Source organism: Bombus flavifrons, chromosome 18, assembly GCF_040668555.2.
Source record: "Bombus flavifrons isolate JBK064 chromosome 18, iyBomFlav1_principal, whole genome shotgun sequence".
In the NCBI taxonomy this organism is placed as follows: domain Eukaryota; kingdom Metazoa; phylum Arthropoda; class Insecta; order Hymenoptera; family Apidae; genus Bombus; species Bombus flavifrons.
The window spans coordinates 5,289,587-5,310,955 of record NC_138459.1 but is presented as its reverse complement, the minus strand read 5'-3'; the positions used below and the strand labels follow the sequence as shown (position 1 = coordinate 5,310,955).

General features: G+C 35.9%; 1 protein-coding gene and 1 long non-coding RNA gene across 4 annotated transcripts in view; one reads left to right on the top strand and one right to left on the bottom strand.

Annotated features, from left to right (window-relative positions):
• Positions 1-1,347, bottom strand: part of LOC138189143 (uncharacterized) — a 41,445-nt gene extending 40,098 nt beyond the window's left edge. The window contains exons 1-2 of the long non-coding RNA XR_011175939.1: positions 799-1,347; positions 106-208 (exon numbers count right to left, since the gene is read on the bottom strand). This is a non-coding gene — a long non-coding RNA (uncharacterized LOC138189143). The remainder of the gene's footprint in view (positions 1-105; positions 209-798) is intronic.
• The window catches only part of Btk29A (tyrosine-protein kinase Btk29A), a 346,914-nt gene that overhangs the window by 159,297 nt on the left and 166,248 nt on the right, over positions 1-21,369 (top strand). The window contains exon 2 of one of the 3 annotated variants that reach the window (XM_069131281.1): positions 6,771-7,151. The exons of the other annotated variants lie outside the window; for them this stretch is intronic. Within the exon in view, the coding sequence (XP_068987382.1) occupies positions 7,082-7,151 (70 nt within the window). The 5' untranslated portion in view covers positions 6,771-7,081. The remainder of the gene's footprint in view (positions 1-6,770; positions 7,152-21,369) is intronic. 3 annotated transcript variants of the gene reach the window in all.

Sequence of the window (21,369 nt, the reverse complement as noted above, 5' to 3'; positions counted from 1 at the left end):
TGGCAACTAAGTGATTGCGGTATCATTAAGTGGTATTGACAAAATCCGTAATCACTTAGTTGCCAACTATTATATCATTTGGTGTATGAGTAGTAGACAAATTACATAGATTGAAACGTAGAGAAAGATGATGATGTTACATGATGTGGCAATGAGTCATTTGTTTTTTTCGGTATTGAACATGAATAGTGTGCCAGGATAATGAAACCTGAAAGTATATAAAATGCGCAATTGATCAGTTTGTTTTGTAAAACGATCGTACGTAATAAATCATTGTTAATAAATTGTTTGCTATCAATACAACATTATACTATAGTAATAAAGCAAAATAACAGTAATAGTGAACACGATAAGATTTAAACGTTATAAATATATGGACATTTTAATTCATGTGTACTTTCTAATTTAAACAACGATGACGAGGTCAACAATAGCAAGTTGACAGTCTAGTGAACATTGTTAATCAAATGTTGCAAAGAATGTCTCAATGTCTAGATACTATTTTATCGTCCATTCCTGCTCGTATTTTGTGTTACGATGTTAGTGTGTACATTTAGTCACGTGTTGAATTTTACGAGCAATATGAAATAATATTATTGTTTATTGAAAAACAAATTTGCCTGTCAAGGTTTCTCGTTACGATGCTACGTTTGATTGTTAAAGTTGAATGTATATGAAACAGGAGAAATTCTACGATATATTATTCGATTAATGTTTCTGTATCAAATTACGTTCGACAATATATTCGTATGTATTAACAGCGGTCGATAATTGTCAGAAAAAAAAATATTTCATTACTCGTTAAATTATTCGATCGTGAATTCCTCATTTGTTTTAATTGGTATTAAATTTCCTTCGAATTTTACAGCAGAGCTCTCCACAAAGTATCGTAACGACTATCGATATGAAATATGGTTTATCGCTTTCCACGTACAATCGGCTTCTCTTGCAGAACGTTTTATATTTACGACCTTTGTTTATGACGATAAATCGTACATGGATAGTCATGAATTTTTGACAGCTTTGATAAGATGATCGCGATAAAAGTGTATCTATCGTTCCAGAAATAAATATGGAGTTGGCTGAGAAATATTTGCGAATACAATTATGTGTCCGCTTTCGATTTATTCCACTGATATTATAGCAACGAAGAACGTCGTATTCGCTTGTTATCATAACACTTAATTTCCACAAGTTTATTAATTGATTACGACCAATAAATAATTTCAAAATCAAACTTTAAAAAATTGTAAAAATAAACAAAATTCACACCTTAGAAACGATCAAAATATTGTCAGAAATCTTCTGTCAATTTAGTACAGGAGACCGTCAACAAACCTAACCTATTGGCTTGGCAACTAAGTGATTGCAGGTTTTGTCATTCGGTGTGGTATTGACGAAATCTGCAATTACTTAGTTGCCAACCTAATAAATCACAAATTATAAACTTCTAGAATTATTAGAAGAGATTCTTCGAAATTTTCAGTCCATTTGACTATCAGATTCCAATTTTTTAAGTATTAAGCAAATTCTCAGAAATCTACAATCACAATTCAACATGAAAGGTTACTGAAAAATCTAACCCCAAACTTGAAGTGTCGCATGGAAAATTTGCAAAAAATTCTCGTAGATCCTTAGTGCATTCGTAATGAAGATCTGACAGAAATCTTGAATCGATTTGGTATCCAACATAACTGCTCGATTTCGTTTAAAATTCTTCCGTGATCGTCATAAAAATTCGAAAACAGAGCAATCCTGTACGCTGAAGCGGTGATCTGGAGGATCGATGGCTAGTGCACGTCGAGAGCAACTTATTGAAAACGGTTCGTCGCACCTGACGCCTCCGCCATTGCTGGCCAGGTTTCATCCTGGCGACCGCTTATTCGGGAAACGTAGCTCGTGGGACACAGTGGCCTCGTGTTTCATGGAGAAACGGAACATATTGCCGGATCATCAATCCTGGCTGCACTGGAAATTTTATATCGTTCCACCGGGATGCTCTTACTTGACGTGTCCTGAGTAGTTTCTTATTTACTTCGTCCGCGATATTTCCTAAAATATTCGTCGTTGACTGTTGTTCGTTTAAAATCTTTCCAAAATGATTCTTCGGAATATCAATCATTGAGCATTTCTCTCGTTGGTTTAGAATATTTCTACGATTATTATTCGAGACTTGGGACAGTGAGAAATGGGATGGAAATATTTCCAAGATGGCTCTCCAAAATGTAGATCATTGAGAATTTTCCTCGTTGGTTGGGAATATTTCTACCATATTATTTTTTGAGACTTGGATCAACGAGAAATAAGAAGATATTTCCAAAATAATTCTTTAGAATGTAAATCATTGAGATCAAGATTTAAATCAGTGAAAGACGAGCAGATATTTTTTCCCATAAATCTAGAATATTTCTACAATGTTTCTTAGACTAGAGAATATTAAAAAAAAAAAATCCTTTTTACAGGAGCAATATAAAGAGATTTTATTATTCCATCTTGCTGGATGTGTGAATACAATGAAACTATGAAACGAGGATTTTCCACTCGACAAAGTAGCCCAGTAGAGTAGATTGTCATGCAAGGACAATCAAATTTTACGATTATAGAGCTGAAAGAAGTAATATACCTTCAAATTGAGGATGAAAATCTGAACTCATAGGTCAACGTATCGCATAAAAGTGGTAGAAAGAACATTGCTAGGATCGTTAATTAAATATTCTAGTCGTAAAAATAAATTATTTCAATTATATTACAAACCTCCTTCTTCTCATTTTCCATCACATTTAGAATTTATTATTCATAACCAAACTATGTAATACCACAGTATATAGTTGAAACGAGCACCATGCACCACACATTAATTCTACTCAAATAACTCATGTAAAATTCTACTAAACCAATTCCCATTTTCTCCAAAAATAAACCAACTAATTTTCATTACTATTACATCTACAATTCACTATCCATAACCAAATTGTGTAATGTTACGGTATAAATTGGCTAAAACCAACACTGTGAGTCGCATACAAAATGTTCACACACATACTCGTGTTCTCCAATTTTTCCCACAATAATCCAACCATTTTCCAATTCCATCACAGTAATTACTAATTATTACCTTTTTTTATATTTATTTATATTACTATTAGTTACTAAATTAAATTAGTACTCGCTATCAAGCGCCATCTTTAACTCTTGCCTTGTACCTCTAAACAAGTTTTTTCCGCTAAACCTGCCAAGATTCTATTTTCTATTGGATTGGCAACTGTGATTAAGGGTTTTGTCAATGCCACCTAATGACAAAATCCGCAATCACTTAGTTGCCGAGTTTACGATTCGACGCGATATCGCGCGTACAGCGTTCGCGTTTTCTTCATGTCTTCGTATTATGCAAATATACGGAGGAACGTTGCAGCCAGACAAGTGGTTAATAATACGTCTGTTGATAATGAGCTACGTTAGTTTCCGTTCGCTTAGCCGGCACGCTGGCCAACATTAAGGATTTTCAGTCGGGGACAAGCTCGATAGATTCGGTGTTTATTCGACAGGAAGTTGCCACGACTGCTCCTAACCTTGCTTAGTATGACTTGATTATGGATCAATGCCAATTGTGGTAGCAAAAGCAAAGAAATTCGGAAATGATTGTGTAGTGGTTGATTATACAGTGAAGTGGAAGTTAAAGTGGAATTGGTATTTGATTTGGAAAGTTGGATCATATTTCCAATCGAAGCTCGTTCTCAATTTTGCAGTTTCCTGTCTCATGTGAATTTGATAGTAATAATACAAATGTGCTGATGAGATGTGTTTAATTAATTACCTTTTTTTATGGTTATTAAAGTCTTCATGATTCGTGATTATTAATTTAATTCTGATAATCCGTTCTGTTTTTATCATTTACGTAGCATCTCGTGAAATTTGTTGAAATTAGATGTCTCGATACGAAACTCGAATTTCCTCTATCAAATTGTGGCTACCAAAGTTTTCTATAAAATAAGGGGGAAAAATAGGAAAAAACCTTTGTTTGAAAAATTTCTAGAATCAATTTACAATTTACAAGGTTTAAGTACAAGTTTAGGTACAATTTACATTCTACTGGAGTCTGTATTATGCACAAAATTCATCAGCTGTTGCCTTAACATTTGAGAAAAACCAGAAACTTGCAACTTGGAGAAAGTTGCAAAATGACTATGAGTTTCAAGCTCAGCAAAATGCTTGTTTGTCGTGTATCAAACTTTGAAAAAACTAACAAGTTATTACTTGGAATAAGTTGTAAAATAACATTCATCAGTTACGTATACTAAGTCGTTTATATGCAAAACTTAACAATAGTAGCTTAAAACTTCAAAAAATCATTACCTCGACAAGTTTTTCAAATAACGTACACGATATATCTAAATGAAAAATAATGTAATCAACGGAAACTTTTTATCTTCAATTTTTATTATTACCATTCCTTACTATACAGCTGAATATATTTTTATTAACAGAGCAACAAGCTAAGGCTAAAAAGTTAATTTTCAATTTTCAATCGGCCAATTTTAATATAACGAGATTTTCATTTTATCTCATATCGCTGTTAACTAATTTCATTAATAATATTCACTTTATCGGCTTCTGAATTTCATTCCAATGATATCAAATTTTTCTAATTATATAAAAGTATTACCAAATGATACAAAATTTATCATAGTCGGATTCAATTAATTATATAATTGCAATAATAAATACAGAAGTGCACAAACAATTTTTCTACCCACTCTAACTACACGGTGCTATTAAAATAATTGTACGTTCGTCATTGTGCACGATGAGCGTTCGTGGTCACGGAGGAAACATATGGAGACAGAAGTTATTCGAGGGGCGCAGCTGACTTGACTACAAATATCGTGGCTGGTGTTGCAGAAACTCGATATGAACGGTGCCGCTCGCCCTTGTGCCAATAAACTGTATTGCAGCTCGTATCTCGCCGCTAGAGCCATTAGCTTGTCGAATCCTAATGCCGATTGCGATTATTACCATCTGCCAATCGCCTATTTCAAATGCGACTCGCGATCTTTAACGTTTTACGTTTCCGGTCTCTGGTTATCTCGCTCAGAATCTTTCTCGGTTTGTGCATTTGGTCTAACTTAGTGGAGTTAAATTTAAGTTCGTCTATGAGACGTGAAATTTTCCAAAGATTTCTCTCTTCCAGGAAAGATATAGCAAGGTTATTGGTTTATAGAATATTTCTAAAATTGGTGTCTACGGAGTATGAATTAATTTGTCACTGGAATTGTTAATATGTTGCACGTGCTCGTTTATTTATTTAGGATTTTTCAGTATCTGTTACCAGTGTTCCATAGTAACTCGTCTCACCTGCTTTCTTATCCCTGAAAACATTCATTTTACCGATCTGAGAGCCTCAAAGCTCGTATCTTCCAACACTTAAATTAGCCATGTCACATTTAACGCGTTGACTTTCACGGGAATTTTATATATTGGGTTGGCAACTTTGTCAATAGATGGTATTGACGAAATCCTCAATCAGTTAGTTGCCAACCTAATATATATAAAATTCCCACTCCTGTACAGTCTGTTGTATTGGCAACTAAGTGATTGCGGATTTTGTCAATAGGTGGTATTGCCAACCCAATATTTTGTCGTAATGGGTTGAAATATACTACATGATAACATTTTATTTTTGCAAAATATTGTGTATATATATATTTGCGCGCTATTTCTCTGAGAGTGTTATTTGATTCGCATATTGTAAAAAATTTAATTCATGCAATTTGTCTTATTTTAAAGACACTTGCGGCTAAGAAATGCCACTTGGTTTGCAATTTTTCTAATCGCATCCTTCCTCGTCCGATCTTATCACTCATCCTTCCGTACTATAGTCTTTATGCTACTCTTAATCTGGTTACTGCACACTAATTGTCTACGTTACAAGCCGCTGCTACTCAAAGACTATTATATTCGCCAACGACCCTGTCGCTAATTGTCTGCTTGTTGCACCTTTTAATCTCTGGTATCTTCCCTGCCATTTTTTTCTTTGTCTTTTTAATCCCATCTTCCTTAACGATTCCTTCACCAGTTCCGATCTTCTGTCTCTTAAAATAATTCTCTACGCTTGTGTTTAGCCTGCCTACTCCTGTGCAGTTTGTTGTATTGGGTTGGCAACTAAGTGATTAGGGATTTTGCCAATACCACCTAATGACAAAATCCGCAATCACTTAGTAGCCAACTCAATAGAAGATGGCGAGACAAAGAGAGTGCTAAGACGCGTGCAAATGTGTATCCACGAATATCTTGTCAATCACATATCAAATGAATCTGAAACCATTTTGATATCAATTCTAAGTGTAATATAAGTGTTCCTATACATTTATTTTGTCGATTAAGATCCACAATTCTCAACAGTTATGAATCTTAAAAAGAAATATTTCAAAAGTTGGGACAAAGTTGGTTTCTTTTGTCGTTGTGTCTATCGGGTTGGAAACTAAGTGACTGAGAATTTTGTCAATACCACCTAATGACAAAATCCGCAATCACTTAATTGCCAACACAATAGACTGTACAGGAGTACTGACTACTAGAAATGTAGAGCAACTGACGTTGTAAAAATTTAATCCATGAGGTTTATCTTGCTTGAATCATGTTAAAGGTCCTAGTAATGTGGGTCACTGAGCCATCGCGGCAGTGAACGTGTTAGAAAATCTTTCTCAAACAAATCTCAGTTAGTCAGATGAATTCACCTCGAAAACGTCGATCGGTGTTTCCGCTCGCTTTAGAATGACGTCGAGTGTTTACACGAGGTGAGCAACGGAAATGGCGAGGCTGTGCAAGTGAACATAAACGCGGTGTTTCGTGCTGCACCACATTTCTCACGCATCTGGCCAGAATCCCGTTTGGATTACGTCGTAGAAGGAGGTGGTACGCGCAGCAACCAAGAAAGGGGTTGGGCTGGTCTTTTCACAGGAAATTGTGGTTCTGTGAATGCCGTTTGGATTACTCAAGAGCGTCCAACCGATGCCTGATTTCGGGAATCAGCGCCAGGCAGCCCCGGATCCTCGCATCATCCTCGTTTGAGAACACCTCAGGCATGAAGGAGCGCGAGATGAAACTCTTTGGCTGCCGATGGTCCTTTTGGAATTTCGCGACTAATCTCGCAGGTTCGTCATCCGGATATTATTGAACAAACGAACGTCACACAGCAGATACTATTTGTCTCTCTCTGTCTCTCTCTCTCTCTCTCTCTCTCTCTCTCTGTCTCTCTCTCTCTCTCTCTCTCTCTCTGTCTCTTATTTGCCCTCGCGCGTTTTCTTTCCTGATCATCCGATCATGGACTAATGCTGAAACAACGAGAAGACAGGGGAAATCGGATGAAAATTACGAAACCACTGCGGGACCCGCATTCTCAAGTCTCCGTAGAAACATTTTTATTGTCAGAACTTTCTAAATTTAACTTTGAAATGGCTAGCTTCTTGGTAAACGGAGCTATGGCTGTGTAAGATGTACAAGATATACTTGGAGGTGTTTGGTGAATGGGAGGATGCTTTTGTAGAATAACAAGACCAAGTCGATGGAGATGACGCGGAGCTAATTGTCGATCGTTTGCCTGGTTTCAGTTTCAGATGATGTTTCGTAGATGCGCAGCGATTGGGAAATTCCGTGTTGCTCTTGCAGTGTTGAAGTCATCGTTACGTTATCGTTGATTCCCGCTCTTAGATGGAATTGTTTCATTTAAAAATAGCTGGTATTTCGATTGTACATAATATTGATCCTTCTTTGTCTTTACTTCTCAATGAAGCACTTTCCTCCGTTTCACCTTTGTAGTATCAAATTGTGTATCGTCAGATGATACGAAATTTAGTGCACTTGCATCTAATTAATTAGTAGATACGTAAATGTTATAGTAAATATAATAGTGCACCTATAGTTGTAGCTACGATAGGTTTATTAAATTGAGAAATGTGGAACCTCTATCTCAGCGAACGTGAACCAGAATCCACGACGACTGATCATCGACTCATGCTGAAACAGCGAGAAGATAGTGGAAATCAGATGAAAATTACGAAACCACTGCGGGACCCGCATTCTCAAGTCTCCACAGAAACGTTCTCATTGTCAGAACTTTTTAAATTTAAATCGCTCATGATCCTCGTAGATAGCAAACTACATAGCCGGAAGCGCGCTCATCTGGCTACCTTCTTTTACCAACGAGCAAAGATTTCGCCAAAATTGGACACGCGCCGTTCTACGTAGCAATCTGCTGATTGTAAATTTGACCGTGAAACGTCTTCACTGGGTGTTAGGAAACGTCGAATGGAGTTTTCGTATCGATATGGAAGGAATCGACGAACGAAACGAGGCCATTGTTGATTCGACCCAGTTTCCCCTAGAAATTCTCTAGCTTCTCATGGCGATTCGTTTGGGCTAGGGAAATTTTGGTAGAAATTGAAACGAAGAAATTACTATAACCTGACATGTAACTGATATACGTGTCAGATTCAGAATGGATGTTGTGTTTAAAATTAATCGCCAGAGTAAGTGGTATTGCGCTCCTTTGGCGACAGACCAAAAACTATTGGGTTGGCAACTCGAAAATTGTCGCTGGTGTGTGAAGCGCAATAAAAACCTTAATTATTTGCTTAATTGTTTGCTGAATTATTTGTAGTGGTAAATTGCGGATCTCACTTTTTGCGGTTTTTATAACATTCGGTCGTCAGGTTTGTGTATAGCATCTGTAGGTGCTATAGTTGCTTGTTTTTCGATTGATCTGCGATGAAGTAACAGCCCGTCATGATTTAGAGGTTATCCGTAGCATCAGTAATCATCAGCTGCTAAGTGAATTCATTGATCTTGCTACTATTGTGTACGAACGTTTGCTTCATCGTATTTGGGCAACAACGTTACCGCAAACAGGCTCAGTTGTATCATTGTTCTTGATGATGGAACGTGCTTGTCATCTGTTCAGACGCATCTCATCGCTGCTAGTTATCCTGCGGCGATTTCCATCTCGATTTTCTTCGATTTCGCGCAAATTGTTTCTATTTCTTGTTTATAGGGCGTCTGGGTTATATTGGGTTGGCAACTAAGTGATTGTGGATTTTGTCAATGCCACCTAATGACAAAATCAACAACCACTTAGTTGCCAACCCAATATGTCTTCTTTGGTTAATTACAGAAAGTATAGTATTTTGTGTGTAATTTGAGTGATAAGGACGAGTAGCTTTTAAAGAATATGTTTCTTATATCATTTTCCTGAGTCTCTTCGAAGGTCGTTGATGTCTTTTCCTTGCGTGTTGCAGCTGACATTAAGATGCAAAATTATACGATCTCGAAATAATTTTCAAAAATAACAAAGAATCTTTTCTGGCGTATAATTTCATTGTAAAATTTTCGTTTATAACACACGCGCACAAACAATGGCGACATTGTAAATTTGGCTAATTCTTTGTACGAATTTCTCTATAAATATAACAACATTCTATGTGAATTTTAGATTAAGTATGAAATTAAAAGTACTTAGAATTGTTTACAACATCCCTTCAATGACGCTATATCTTTTTAACTAGCCTTTTCCAATATATTGAAGTTCGAAAAATCAAAGTTACCGACCAATTTGTGAAGTATTTGGTTGGCAACTAAGTGATTGTGACTTTTGTCAATGCCACCTAGTGACAAAATCCGCAATCACTTAGTTGCCAACCCAACATTAGCAAAACTTGTCAAAGACGGATGACACGATAATATTTGTCAACCCAAAGTTTCCTCGAGAGTTAACGTTTCTATTAGTATCAATAAATATAGTATTAAGAATTAAACGTTATGGTGTAACATATTTCAATCTATTGCAGTTTTCAGGAGAAACTACCAAAAATTCACGTATTCACCTTCTCATGTTGAAATTTAATATCCCCGGAAGAGGGCGTCCTTTGTACATTGATCACGTGATCCTTCATGCTACTCGCATAATTTCCCTCTTTCCTTCTCGATCCTCTAATTTCCTCTAATCTGTTCCACTTTAACCCTGCACGCGTATCATCACTCAGCCAGATTCATTCAAAAGTTAAATGAACTCGTTTACAGAATTTTATCTTGGCCGTGCGCGTTTCGGTAACATTTATCTCGAACATAACCAAATTTATTCCCTTTGTTTCCTTCTCCGGTCGGATACGATTTCAAGCCAACAGCCAGTCGCGTTCTCCTTTCACTCTGCTTCTCCTCCCTTCTGTCTCTTTTATCTCGTTTCTCCCTATCCTTTTCTCATTCCAACCGATCGTCTCGTCGTCAACGTGCCATTGATCGAGAGAGGCCGGAGTAATATCCGTTTGAGGAATCAGCACGGAAGCTCCGCCAGTATCTCTGCTTCCGGTGCAGACGTTCGATCCCCTTTGATCGCGCATTCTTTTTGCCCCGCCGTCTGTTTATTTATTAACCAAACGGATGAAGGCTCTTCGCCTGGTGTCATATCTCCTTTCCAACTTCCTCTTTCGCATCCAAGCAAATAGGAAGCGAGAGAATGTGTTCTCGTGTGGTTCGAGGATGTGCTTCGGTGAAATGTTACTTTTGTAACGCGTACGTGCGCGTTAGCAGACTGTGCTTGTGGTTAGGTTAGGTTGTTTCGATTGAATTTGAAATTGAAAAGTGATTTATGGTTTTTTCGCAGATGTTTGAAGGGAAAGAGTTGGCCGACGTAGTACTGTGCCTGTTCGCGTAGCGTTGTGTGTTTGTGAAATATCTAGAGTTCATGGATTTTAGTTTTAGATCTTCGAAAGTTGTTTAACCCTTTGCACTGCTATGTGGAGTGTGACTTGACATCAGTTTTTATCTCAGCAGCTCCTTTGTCGAGTCCCACTCGACATTCTTTCATGTCCCACTTTTTTTGTGTTTGCATCCTGGAAATTGTTTCAAAATTATCATAACTTAACAATTGGAAAATACAACAATAGTATGAATGAAATTGGTATTAAGTGAATTACTTTCTTCTTTTATTTATTTAACTTGTCTTATTCTTTGGTTAAAGTAGATTTCAAATAGAACACTTAAAAGCGTTGGCAGCTGCTGGTAATGAAATAGAAATAAAATTCGCAGTGCAAAGGGTTAAAGGAAGAAAATTGTAAAAAAAATACGGTTTTTCAAGCAGTTCTATTACGCTTTCCAAGGAATCCTGTAAATACAGCAAATTAAATTTAAAAGATACTGTTTGCCACGCTATTACCTTTCTCTGCTTTTCAATGTATGCGATTGATCGCTGTAGCTACTCAACAGCTATCATCTCAGTATATTATAGCTTTTTAATGCTGAGAAAAAATGTTGAAAAATTGTTTATTTAAAATGCTGGAACAGGTGACAAGAATACATAAAGCGAAATAATAGTGAAATTAGGAGGGCTGGCATTTTTATTCGAACGTAAATACTAGCTAATTCACGAGAACAATTACGAACCTGTCCCTGGGTCAGTCGTAACCCACCACCCATTAACGTGGATAATTTCATTACTGCTGGCTGCACGATCTACAATTATGAGCCGGTCTTTTGCTTTCGTGCGCGATTCCATAGTCGTTGTTAAATACATTGGCGTAGTTCTCTCTGGTATTCTCTCTGGTGCGATTTAAATCGAAAAGAAATGAACAACTGCTATTGGCTAGTTATCGAGCATGTTACGCGGAATTATGTAACGTGTGAAACGTGTCAGAAAATGTAAATGTATATGTTTCTATCTATAGTTATAATTAGCTGGCACAAGTGGCACAGATATGGATTTTACGCGTTTCGTAAAATTACGATATTACAAAATGTGAACGTAGAAAAGTACGTTATTCGAGGTATGCATTTGTCGTTTTCATCGAACGTTCTCTTCTGCTGAATAATCGAATGATGTTAGAGAAAAACGTTTAATAACGTAAAATGTAAATTGCATGCTCGAAGGAAGATTGTCCCTAGAATTGCACTGTGTTTCGTCGAATTGCAAACGTTTCGTTTCTCTGGTATATTTAAACAAATACTAGTGAAAATTCTAGTAATTAATCGTGCAATCTTTTTACCCATTTTAGAAATAAAGAATTAAAAAATTTTTTAATTAATTAAAGAATTATTTAGATTAATTAATTATTTAAATTAAAGAATTATTTAAAGAAATAAAGAATTTCAGAGGAATGTTTCAATTTCAATTAGAATATACCCCTTTTTTCTTCACGATTATCAAAATTTAGAGCTTCTCTAGAGCTTTATGAAATGAAAAGGATTCCTTTCGATTTGATATTTCATGAACGACGAACGAGATGAAGTTCTGAATATTCCGCAAGTCTGTTCGCTCCGTTCTCAGTTTTTCAGATGTCTGGTGAAGATATCCACCGTTACATCCGCCTTCGCTCGTATTTACAACACCGTATACGAGCGTGTGTTGCTATTTCATGTGTGCGTTATTCGCGACACGTTCAACGGGGAGCGGCATTACGAATCACGCCAGCTTCCTTATTCAATATCCGAGTTCGACGACGCTGATGTCGCGTGATAGGCGTTCCTTATTCGCTTCAAGAACTTCCTGGACAGGGATATCTATCTAATACAGTAGCATGCAAAAGTTTTACCAGCTACTGAATAAAATTGTTTTGTTTCACAAATGAATTTAAGAATATTTGATAATACTTTATTATTAATATTATTATTTAGTTTGAGAATTAGCAATTATTTGAAGAAATATATCGATTTCTTCGCAACAATTAATTTTTGTCAACTTCCTTTTTAACGATAATTCTGAAAGAAAAATGCTGCTGAATAAATTTGTTAATAAGTCAATTTGTGTTTATTACGCTGTTTTCTTGTTCAAATGTTCTTACGTGTTCTGTAAGATTCTGGCTGTTTAATTTTGAAATATCTCGTTTTAATTCGTATGATACGAAGCATTGAATAAAAAGAAGAGATATGATGAAATTTTGAAATATTTAATTTTACAATCATTCGTATCACACGTAACACGTATTAAAAAATATAATGAAATACCATGGAAGCAATATAAATGTTGAGAATTGTCTTAATCGGCGAAATAAACGTATAGCAACACTTATATTACCCTTAGAATTGATATCAAAATAGTTTCAGATTTATTTCATATGTGATTTACAAGATATTCGTGGATACACATTTGCACGCGTCTCAGCATTCTATCTCACCATCTTCTATACCACACTACCAACGGAACCGTTGTATTCATTTCTTTTACGAGACGCTGTGCACGCACATACTGCCACACACTCATACTCATATATGTGTGTCACTACTACGTTAACCTAGTGTAGCACACAAAATTACACATATCTCAATAATAACCTCCCAATAATATGGTCTACTACTAGACTAGAACTAACTACTAGAACTAACAAAAATTGGATCATGCAATTCCAAATCCATGAATTAAAAAAATATAAAATGTACAAGCATCGTCGAAACGTAAAAAAGAAGCACATTCAATCTTCTTCCTCTAATACTATCTTTCTTCTTCTAATTGCAAATCAGAAAAGAGGTACGACTCGTTCCACTTATCTGAGGACCATGTTTCACAGAAATATTCTGTGCAAAGGAACGGTAAATGGAACGTGGCCGGTGAAAATTGTTTCATCGTGTAAACGACCTTCCTCGTTCCTAGTTTCTTTCAATTTTTACGCAGCACGAATAAAAGGGACTGCGTGTAATGCAAGCACACGGAACGATTTTGGTAACTGGCGCGATCTTGATGATAATTAACCGCATGTATGCTGGTCGAATATCGACGGCTGCCATATTCGCTGCACTAACTTCCTACTGACATAGCAATCGAATAACGCGCCATATGAAACGGCTGGTAACGGATGTTGATTGTTTCGAGTGCTCATTGTTTCAGTGTAAATCAGATGCTTGTAAATCAAGAAGCTTTCGATACTTTGGATTTAAAAAATAATTGATCGTTGCGAAGAGAAGGAGATACGAGCGTATCAGAAGCTGTTGAGTTGGCAACTAAGCGATTGCGGATTTTGTCAACACCACCTATTGACAAAATCCGCAATCACTTAATTTCTAATCTAATAAATCAATCAACTCCACTTCTCAAATTCGTTTCAAACTTCACCAATATAATCGTGACAATGCTGTATCGTTATAACAACGATAAAATTTTTCTAAATGTTTCATGAAACGCAGAGCTTGCATAAATGGTGGAATATTTTCGCGAACCGCGGTATATTGAAACTTTATAGTGGAACTGTGTAAACGTATGTCACAGCTTATTTACGTTTTTCGCGAAAATAACAAATAATACGCTATACGCCTTGATGGTTATAAATGTTTATCATTGGTGATATCCGCGGTTTAGTAGTGTGCCACGTTAGTCATAGATAAATGCGTTGTTATGACATTCAGTCGAAATGAATTTCAGCGATGAACTATGACAGCAATCTTAGACTTCCTCCACGATAATTACTTCTATCAATCTCTCAGTCTTCTAATAAAAACACGTAACATGTTGTAACTACCAGAGATAAATGTATCACCACGTAAGCAGCCTGAAAAAGTCAGATAAACGGCCTTTCGCTACTTAATCACAAATGCAATATTATTTGTTCGGCTATATTTTTCGTCAAACGACTTTTCTTCCTTACCGACGCGCTCTTCCCTCAAAAAACATCTTCAACTGTATTACCCTAATTGACGCTATTTATTATGTTGCCAACTAAGTGATTACGGATTTTGTCATTAGGTGGTATTGACAAAATCCGCAATCACTTAGTTGCCAACCCACGGATCGTCAACGTGAAAATGTCAAAATGTCAGAGTGTACGTGTATGTCATAAAAAATGTCACAATATCTCGCAGCCTAGCCAGAAGGGAAATTTCCAACGACGTATTTTTCCTCTCTTTTTTCCGGTCCATTTCGGTTCGATCCTGTGTTCCCGGAGGCGGAAGCGGCTTCACACGGTCCGCACAGTCAATAGCGCGGTTCAATTTTTGAAGTGTACACATAATATATGGAGATACGTAGGTAGCTGCCAATTTACCAGGGGTCTGGACTTGCGATCCCTTCGTTCTCCACTGGGAGGTGACTTCGACCAACGCGATGCGCGATCCGGAAAAATAGCAGCGTCGCATAGCGCGGTATTTGAACGAGGACACGGGACGAAAATCAAAATTCGCTCGCCACGTTCGCAGAACATTTAAGAATTTCAAATACAATTTAATATAATTAATAATGCATTATTATTAAATACATACTTTTACCTATATATATACAATATAAATAAATCTGTTCAAAACCTTTAAAAGTAAATACTATTGTATTATACAATACAAACCTCCAATAAATACAATATAACACAAATATATTCTACTTGTAAATAACTTCATTTATATATATGTATATAAAAATTTATTTATGAACTTTAAATTTTTTAATTTTGGTTTATTTTTATATGACAAAATTATATTATCTACAACATTATTGCTCATATAATATTCATATTTTTTTTTTAATTTAACATACTCAACAAAGCTATTTATTTATATACATATAATTCAATATAAATATACACCTCACCTTGTTATACATATGAAATAAACATTTAAAATACAATTTAACATAATTATTAATGCATTATATTGCAAACGTAATGCTTTTCCCACAATGAACAATTTGTTCACATAAAACGTCATTATCGCACGTGAAAAATGATTAAAAAACCGAAGTATGTTGTCGATTATAATTGATTGATGGGAACTGTGGAACGAATCGCGACACCAGCGCCAGATTTTCGATGTTGGCCTATGTGTAACACCATATTTCGAAAAATACCATACGCAATACCATTATTAAAGCTATTTAATTATATAATTTATAATGTATATAATGTATAATTAAATAATTTATAAAATATAAAAAGATATAAATTATATACAATTATATTATATTATATCATATTATTTATATTCTGTAATGTTATTTGTTTGCAAATTGTAATTATTAACTTGGCAACTAACTGATTGCGTATTTTAAATAACAAGGAAAATTCAAAATTTTTGCTTAAAAACTTTATTTAATTTTTTTATTCAATTAGGTATTATCCGTTTGCGTCCAAACGCAGTTCTACTTATTCTAATTATAGTTATGTTAACCAACACTAAGTATTGAGGTTTCAAAGTATTGAGGTGTTAGTTCAAGGACGTTGTGGAGGGCGCTAATGAAGTAGTTTCTTCGGGGTGGAGAAAATGCAAGGGTTGCATGGAGGATTTAAAAAAAAAGAAGAAAAAAGGCAACGTTCGTAGGTAACGTTTGCATGTTTGCAGGTGGTGACGTTTTGACCCAACGTCGGAATTTCGCCGAGTTCAGCGTTTCCCGCGGAAACTGCCTTTGTCAATCGGCAACCGGCATTCGAACCGGATTGCCCCTTGAGGAGCGAGCTTTTTCATGTTCCCTTGATTCAACCCTATGTGTGCAGACCTGTATGCCTTGCTGATCACGCTTTCGAGACAAAAACGTGGGAATTTCTGTCGACCTAGAGCTTTCGCTTGCACTTCGCCTCAACTTCCATCGAAATTTCACGTATTTTTGGTCTGGCAGAAATGACAATCGAAAATTTGGGAATTTAATAATCCGTGGCGGTACTCGGCAACAATGTGTATCGCCGAAGCGAAGTGCCTAATGAGTCATCAATATCCTAACGGTCCTTCCGCCGAATGTTCGAGAAGGAAGCGTGCGTGGCAACGGTCGCGGACGCCTAACAAACGCGTGAATAGTGGGGATATTGAGGGGCGACGAAAAGAAAAGAATCGAATCCGATCGACAGTTAGGTTCGAACTAGAAAGCGATAAAGTCGAGTTGTGACCGGGCAGCGAAACCGGGAGCGATACGCGACGCGATCAAACGAAGACAGTTGTTAATAAATATATATCGTTGACCTAAACACCGAGTGATTATTTAACGCACTACACCCAATATCACCCCAGATCGTTAAACCATTCTATTCTGTTCTATCGAATATTTTTGCTTCTATAAACCAGTTATTTCGTTGGAAAAGTGGAATATCTTTATGTCGAAGAATACTCTGATTTTACAGTGTAAGGTTTCTTTTTTAACACATTGTTAACTGGTCACGAGTTAACTCGTGTTTTCATGGCCGAACGTTGCCGACCTGCCACGAGTAAACTCGTAATGCGCTTCTTTTTCGCATCGGCGTTGTTTTCTCAGTGAGCTGTTGGAGATGATACAGTGCAACTGTATAAGATCCGTCAAGTTGCGTTCTTTGTTGTAAAACGTGTCAACCATGACGGAACATACCAATGAAGAATATTAAAATGAATTATACGCGGATGTTTTATCTGATTGTCCCAGTGATTGTGAATCAAATTGTGATGACTTGGAAAATGATATTGTAGTATCAGTATTTTACTAAACACTTTAGACCAGCAGTATTTTACGAAAAACCTTAAAGTGGTCCAGAAAATTAGCATTTTTTCTGATAAACTGCACCTTGTTCGATGCATGTAAAATGTACTGTACCTATCTGCCAGAAAATAAAACAAGATACAACAAATTTCTACTGGAAGTAGCTAGAGAATGGATAACTGTGGATTCCAAAGAATGCAGCATTGCACCTGACACTTCTTAAATTTCTAAAACAGCTCCTTATTATAATAATGCATCCTTCAGGCTTTGCGGGCAACTAAGAGACCACGTGTTAGAAAAAATAGTCAGTGGCAGAAAAACAAATTCGACTAGAGCGTGTAGAGTATGCTGTTCAAAAGGAAAATTCAGAAACTAAATAATTTGCAAAAGTTGTTGTGTACCATTACACGTAGGTGATTGTTACACTGTTTATCATAGGAAAAAGAAATATTAAAAGTTGAATAACAAATAGAATTTATTAAAGTTTATTTATATTGTTTTACTTACACATTCAATTACGAAATAATAGCCGATGACGTGAGATAAATTCTCAGTAAAATTGCCGGTCAACAATGTGTTAACAGATCCTACATTTCGTGTAAATGTAATATGTTTGAAGCTAATTAATTAGCATATAAAATGCCGCAATAAATAAAATGGTGTACAAATGTTTTTTGTAGGCATCGAATGTACTTTTCGAAGAACATGTAGTCGTTAGATCGACTATCTTAGCTTGCAATATTCTCGTAAACGTGCTCCTATTTACACAAACGATAGGAGATCTCGTTTCAAGTTAATGATACGGATCGTTCAAACGATATATTTCTTCTTTCTTTTTTTGCATCGATCAGATGAAAGTTGGACGCTTGAGAAGTTTCATATGAAACCACGGGGTCGCGGTGTTCCATTTGCTTTCATCTTGAACTACTTCTTCGCCTTGATATTTCAGTAAAAAGTTGTTTGCGTCAAAGTTGCTTGCTTCTTCCTGTCTTTTTTTTCCTCGATTGTCAACAATCCGCATCGTTCCATTTTAAACTGTGTTTCCAGCCAAAACGTTTCATATTCCGGGAGTAATTCCTTTTCTTAAGCAACGAACGTTACCTTTTACTTTGAAGGATCGGTCAACTTCAAACTTTCGCCTTGCAAAATTTTACACCACTTTCTCATTTGAAATTTTTTGGCAAATCCGCCCCCTTATTTCTATTTTCCTTTCTATTTTCATTTTTCCTTTCTTTTTAAATACTTGAACTTTCCTCGATTTAATCGATTCACAATTGATATGATTCTTCGTTGTGAAATTCCCTTTACGTAACTTCAACCAACTAAAATCTTTTTGGTTGTGTTACATGTAGTATCAATTGACCGTTCGAAGCCATAAAAGAACAAGTGCTGCCATATCATTCGGTGGTTCGAAACTAAGCTTCGCAGGTTAAGGAGTTTCCCCCACTTCGCCTTAACTATATGTCGTTCTTGGAATAGGCGAAGTGATGTTGAACGGTCAATTGATTTCGGACGCGCTGTATCGAACTCTTTATCACAATTACAGTTTCCACTAGGCACTTCAGGAATTCTCTTCACGGAATTTCGTTTGATCGTGAACGAACGTTGGTCATCCAATTTTCCCAATTTTACAGTTTCACATCGTATTTACGTATTGACGATAATGTCAAATTCTACCAACAATATGTATTAATAAACAAATTGTGTAGCATGAATTGCCGTTAATAACACGTTAACCCAATAAGTGTACAGTTATTACAATAATAATAATAATAATAATAAAACAAATGTATTAATAAAATGATAGTACATCGCGAAAGTATTAAATGCAAATATTATACAGGGTGGTTGGTAACTGGTGGTACAAGCGGAAAGAGGGTAATTCTACGCGAAAAAAGAAGTCGAAAATATAGAATAACAATTTTTCGTTTGAGGCTTTGTTTTCGAGAAAATCGACTTTGAATTTTCGCTCGGTACACGTGCACTTTATCACGTCTCGTTATGACGGATCTCACTGTAGATCGTTGTCTCGATGGAAAAATTAAAAAAAAAAAATTTTTATTTTATATTTTCGACTTCTTTTTTCGCGTAGAATCACCCCCTTTCCGCTCGTACCACCAGTTACCAACCACCCTGTATATCGCTACTTACTCATTGGTTTTAATGGTTTTTTTAACAACTGTCTCAAACAGCAATTCTCCTAATTCTCCCTCACTTCTAAAGATTGTTGTATTTTATTTGTCTATAAAAATAAGAATGATAAATGATTGTATTGGGTTGGCAACTAAGTGATTGCGGACTTTCTCATTAGGTGGCATTGGCAAAATCCGCAATCTCTTAGTTGCCAACCTAATATATAGCACTGTAGATAGTAAGTCTCACAGTTTTTGGTATTCATTTTAAATACTATTGTGCACACTTTTACGTTACTGTTACTAAAACGACATCCTAACATCAAGTGAACGTGCGATTATTTTCATTTGGCAATGATGTTTACATTCGGTGCAAAGGAAAATGAAAAACTATCAACAGTGTCACAGCGTTCGAATACTTTTGTGTAAAGATGCAAAATTGTTTTAACAAATTAGTTTAGTACACCTTATTTTAATTAATAATTGACATTTAATATTGATATTGAATATTTAATAATAATTGAATAATAATTGAAATTTGTAAGTGTAAGCATTTGAATATTTTCGTGAGCCACTGTATATATACAATTTACTGTTTTTTCACGTGCAGTCAAATTTTTACTCGATTATCATTATTTATGTTTAAACGACACCCTACTCTTTTTACACGGTCATGGTACACGATATAATGCGCTCGAAATTCCCAGCTTGAATATATTGGAAATGTTGGAACTTTGTTTAAAATAGTTAGAAATTAATTGAAAATACTTGCCATAATACAAATCTCATGATTGCCACAATTGTACACAATGACACAGATAGTTGTAAATAGCATGAAATTCGATTTCACGTGAGAAAGCTCGAGGCCAGGAACGATATCGCGGTGGTGCGACTTTCGTGAATCGCGCGTAAATACGCAGACGTATCGGAATATCCAATTGGCCCAGGGGAAGTTAATCGGACGATACGTCCCGTTGCCAACGGGGCTGATCCGCAACCGCGACGACCGCAAATGGAAAATCCCCGTAAAAAGTAGCGTAACCCGCTTTGCCCTATCAGTCGCGCGACTATTCCCAGCTGTAAATCCATTTTTCTTCCTTGCCCTATCGTTCTCTATCTGCATTAACCCCCTCCTTTTTATACGAAAATCCCGTTTTAAACGGAAATTTCACAAATTTCAACGACGAATTAATCTGTTAATTAGAGAACACGAGTTAGCTGGTCTGACTCGGGTTCATAATCTCTTATAACCTCTTAATTCATCGTAACTTCTCTATTTGCTTCTGCTATATTTTAATATATTCGTTCGTTTCTGTTTCCAAGTGAATTTTATATTTGGTGACCACTCGGGAAAAAAGGATAAGACGATGCAAGCAGTTTTGATGATCAATAATAATGTTCTGTGAGAAACGAATAATATTGTGTTACTTCAAGTTAATTAACATCGTGTATACTTATAAATGTTTAAGAGAGTAACATTTATTCAGTTCTATTAGGTTACTGGTAACTAAGTGATTGCAGATTTCGTCAATACCACCTAATGACAAAATCACTTAGCTGCCAATCTAACAAAATGAAGCGCAAGGATAGTTGCGATATAGAATTGGTTAATCGGAAATTGAATTTTCAAATACTTTTCTATAAGTGAATAACAAATGTTATTTATCACGCACCTCGCCTGTAGCCTTCGTTTACGTTTAGAAAAATCAACAGTAAAACGTATGTGAAAGTAATTTATCCTTCTTTGTCAATTCCTAACCTCAATGTATAAATATCTTTTATTAAATAACTGTTAACAGACCATTTACTGTTAATTAAATTTCAGTTTCTAAAGAAGTGGAG